At 30.9% G+C, this 4925-nt stretch overlaps 1 protein-coding gene across 1 annotated transcript; it reads left to right on the forward strand.

Moving 5' to 3' along the window:
- The first annotated feature begins 1711 nt into the window (after positions 1-1711).
- LOC120076720 (Duplicated homeodomain-like superfamily protein) lies at positions 1712-4202 on the forward strand. The gene is made up of 2 exons (XM_039030615.2): positions 1712-2550; positions 3529-4202. The coding sequence occupies exons 1-2, from the start codon at positions 2186-2188 to the stop codon at positions 3863-3865; spliced, it is 702 nt and encodes a 233-aa protein (XP_038886543.1). The 5' UTR covers positions 1712-2185; the 3' UTR covers positions 3866-4202.
- The last annotated feature ends 723 nt before the right edge of the window (positions 4203-4925 follow it).

A 4925-nucleotide genomic window follows, 5' to 3' on the forward strand; every position in this document is an offset into this window, starting at 1 on the left:
TTGTCTATTGAGCTATACTTTAACTGACAAGATCGACAATAAGTTTATACCAAATACCCTCCATAATTCGAATATTCGTTTTTCAAACCATTGACACGTAACTCACTTTCGAATCTTTCTAAAAATAAAAGAGAATACGTTATGATTACTACTAACTTTATGTTACATTTTCGATAATACGACAGATTCATGTTCCTTATAATATTAATTCGGGAAAGGCTCACTAATCACAACACATAGTTAGACTTGCTAGCCAAAAAATCAACATGCCAACAAGTGTACAATTCCCACATTCAAAGTACGATTCATCTTAAAAATCTCCCGCATAACAACAAACAAACTTTTTTAAAAAATATTAATGTAAAAGGTAAATTTTTCATTAAAAATGGGAAAAGTTGATAGGAGTTACAACGTATTGCCTTATTTAAAATTGGATACAGAAGACCCAAAAAAGTAATTCGTCTTAATTTATTTGGTTATTTATGATTATAAAAAAATATTTTATTCTTTCAAAAACAAAATTATTTTATTGGCCTGAAAAGAAGACTCCCAATGGAATATTTACATGTCATAGCTAACAATACATTTTTTAAAATAAAAATCAAATGAGTTGTGAGATCAGAATTCAAAAGATTTATCAATATTCAAAGTATGTGCATTGAAACTCGAAACATAAAAATATTTAAATATTAAAAAACTTATTTTATTTTCAAGCTCCACATCCTTACAAAACTAAGAAACGACCGAAAGGTAAGAAAGACAAATAATAATAATAATAATAATAATAATAATAATAAAAGGATAAAGTAATTTTTTTAATGAAATTACAAATTTAATACTTAAAACTTTAATAAGCTTCAAAATTTTAAATAGTTAAGTGTCTAAATTATCGATTTTGTTTCTAACTTTCAATCGTGTATTTAATAAATTTCTAAAATATTCAATATTTTATAAAATTTCGATAAAATTTGTCATAATGAGATATTAAATATTTAAGTCTTATTTCAAAATCATTTTATTTTTTTTTTTAGTTTTAAAATTAAATATATAAACATCCCAATAACCTCTAGATTTTTTCTCCATTGTCTACTTTTTATTCACGTTTTAAAAAATCAAGCCAAATTTTGAAAACTAAAAAAATAGTTTTTTTTTATTTTTTAAAAACGTGTTTTTTCTTTTAAATTTGGCTAAAAATTTACTATTATACTTAAGAAAGATGCAAATCATCATAAGAAAATTTGAGAAAATAGAATTAATTTAAAAACCAAAAACAAAAAAATAAAATAGTTACCAAATAGAACCTTAGACTCCTGTTGAATGGGTTTGTAGTTTTTTTTTTTTAAAAAAGAAAAAATCAAATAAGTAAAAGTTTTTATTAGATACAAAATCAAAAGTTTAGAAATTAATTAGACAATTTTCATTCAACTGCTTATTGGATACGAAGTTAAAAGTTAAAAACATTAATTTTTTTTAAAAAAAGTTGATGAACTTATTTGACATAAACTTAAAAATTTATATACTAAACTTGTAATTTAACTTTATTTTTATTTAATTATAATTAAACTACCATTTTGATCTATATACTTCAAATTTTTTTAGTTTAGTCTATATATTTTTAAATACTAAACTTTAGTTATTTTATTAAAGTTAATTATACCAACTTCTTGAATATAGAATGATTAAAATTAAATAATTAAAAATATATCGAGGAAGAATGAAACAAAATTGAAAATACATAGTTAAAAACTTAAAATAGTAGTTTCAATATTTATTTAATTAATTGTTTTTGCAGCGATGGCCGTCTTGTATTTGAGGTTTGGAGCAACCAAACAAGTGTAAAAGTACAGCTAAGAATGAAGCCGACAGAGTAAAATCCATTTTTAAAACCAACCCAATTATACCAAAAACGTGTTGATTTCAAATTCTCTTAATTTTTTTTCTTTTTCTTTTTTTTAAAAAAATATTTTTTTTTCTCTCTCTCTTCCCCCTTCAAACCCAATTCCCGAATTTCCCCCATATCCAATCGATTTTTCCTCTGCATGTGAAATGCTATATATACAAACCCACAAGTTTTTCAATCTCTCCTACAAAACCCATATGCGAAATCTTCAAGAAACTGATTCCTTTCAGTCAAAAATCCCCCATTAATCAATCAATCAATCATTTCTCTCTGTTTTTGGTTATTATGTTTCACGACAGTCGGTGGACGAACATGACTCAGTCTTCGACTCAGTGGACTCGGTCCGAGGATAAGCTTTTCGAGGAGGCTTTAGTGGTGGTTCCGGCGAACTTGCCTGATCGGTGGCAGAGGGTCGCCGACCATGTCCCTGGAAAGTCGCCGAGGGAGGTTAAAGATCACTACGAGGCTTTGGTTCACGATGTCCTTGAAATTGACTCTGGCCGAGTTGAGTTGCCGAGTTATGCCGATGAATCGGCGGTGGGTTTGCCGGAATGGGACTCTTCTGGACAGATCTCCTTTGGATCCAAGGCCAAGCCTGGTGGGGATAACGAAAGGAAGAAAGGAACGCCATGGACTGAAGAAGAACATAGGTATTCATATATATACATACAATTTTGCCTTAATTTACTCTCCCTGTTTCTGTTTGGCTGCTGAGAAAATGGTGGGAAAAGGGGAGGAATCAACTAGTTAAGAAATTTTTTAACTCTATTGGGTTTTGGGGTTTTCTGTGTTTCCTGTTTCCTGCCTAACTTCCAAATTGGGAATTCCAGAGATTTAACCACAGTTTTCTGAATTAGAACTGCTTATTTCTTGTTTGTTGTCCACCTTGATTTTCAGATTTTTTTTTTTTTTTTTTTTTTTTTGTGTGTGTGTGGGGGGGGGGATGTCAAGTTTTGGTATGGAGTTTTTGTTTTTGATATGGTTTATGGAATGCAACATCTATCCTACGTTATAAGCCATTTGGATTCTATTGGAAGAACAACCAACACTGTCCTTTGAACAAGAATCAGGTGGCTGGCTGGTGATTTATATGGTTAAAAACGAAAACCATCTTTTGGAATTGAGTTCTTGAGTAAGAATTCGACCAAGAACACGAAGATTGGAGCTTATTGATTCGTTTTCCTTGGATAAGAATCTTGAGTGTCTAAGCTGGCTTTTGCAACAACCAATTAACCCTATGACATTGACATTCAAAAACTTGACTGGACTATGTTTAATATCTTAGTCAGGTTGGCTACATACATGACAACTGGTTTCATGATTTGCCCTTTTAACCAGTGAGCTTGAGTGATAGTCGAAAAGAATAAGAATATCGTTGTCCCGTTGCAAATTGCTTTCAGGTGTTGGCCAAAAAGCGCAATTTGGTTTTGATACAGCTCAATAGTTCTAGATTTCAACTTTTGCATCCTATTCTTTGAGATCTGTTGTAGTAGCTGTTGCTTCATAATACATAACTAAAATTGAGTTCAAACTCAGGTAGCAAATATGTAATGATGTTTTTATAGGCCTTTTGAACTCTTTAGTTTATAGGTTTTGTGATGTAAAGTTGTGTTTTGACAATGTGACAGGCTATTTCTCCTTGGACTCAAAAAATTCGGTAAGGGTGATTGGAGGAGCATCTCAAGGAATGTGGTGATCACAAGAACACCAACTCAGGTAGCCAGTCATGCCCAGAAATACTTTCTCCGACAAACCTCCGGTAAGAAAGAAAGGAAACGATCAAGCATTCACGACATCACAACAGTCGACAACAACTCCATCCCTATGCCCATCGACCCCAATTGGATTACTCCAGCCCCCAACAATCCAACCGTTCAATCAAGTATGCAGCAGTTAAGTCCCACAGGTCACGTACAAGACCAAGGAGGCTCACTCGGTTTCCAAAACTACCGGTTCCCAATGTAGCAAACAACCGAACACCCTTAGAAACTACCACACATTACTTAACATTGTAAATACACCAAAAAATCTGTAAAGACGTACGTTACGTACCCTGGGGTTGGTTTCGTCGTTCTTTTGGTTGCCACAGCTTAGGGAATTTGAACAGTGGTAGGATCATATCTGTAAGTAAATAGAAGAAACCAGAAAGTATTTTAGTAGTAGTAGTAGTAGTGAATGATTATTAGAAACAGCAGTTAAAAACTAATGTAAAAGAAAGAAAAATTAGGAGAAACACAGTATATGAATGGAAAAAAAAAATTCTTTGTTGGATTGTGACAAGTCCTGCAAACCGATTTTGCTACAGGAAGCTTTCAGTTTCATTCATTAGATTACTGTTTGCTCTGAAAACTAATGGCCAGTGGTGTTTATTGGGCTGAAGATTCAGACTGATTACTTTGTTAAGAGTTTTTCCCCTTTTTCCTTCTTCAGAGAAAAATGGGGAGCCTTCAATTGCGCCGCCAGTTTGGAGTTTCTACAATCTCCCATCATCTTCATGTCTCACCAATAATTGGAGAAAAGAGGCTTCGCCGCCAGTTTAGAGTACCCATAAAGAAGGGAAAATTTTAATTTAAAAAAAAAGCTCATTCACATGCATAAAAGAATCTTTTTTTTTAAAAAAAATAAAATAAAAATATCATTTAAATTATTTAGATAAGCAGATTAATTTACACCCTCCATTAAGTTTTTTTTTAAAAAAAAGATAATATCAATTTATATCCTTGAATTTTAGGTAGTGTATTAAATTAAACTTTAATTGTATCACTTTAAATCATGAACTTTAAGAGTTGTACCAATTTAAATTCAAACTAATAATTATACCAATTTAAACTCTGAATTATTATAATTATAAGTGTATCAATTTAGATCATAAATTTTTACAATTTTATCAATTTAAACTCTCTATTATGTTTTATTTGGATGGTTATATATGAAAGTTTAGGGTTTAAATTGATACACTTATGAAATTTCGGGGTTTAAATAGAAACAATTATTAGTTTGAGGTTTAAATTGATACAACTCCGAA

The sequence above is a fragment of the Benincasa hispida genome, chromosome 4 (assembly GCF_027475165.1).
Source record: "Benincasa hispida cultivar pf3 chromosome 4, pf3_genome.v1.1, whole genome shotgun sequence".
Taxonomy (NCBI): domain Eukaryota; kingdom Viridiplantae; phylum Streptophyta; class Magnoliopsida; order Cucurbitales; family Cucurbitaceae; genus Benincasa; species Benincasa hispida.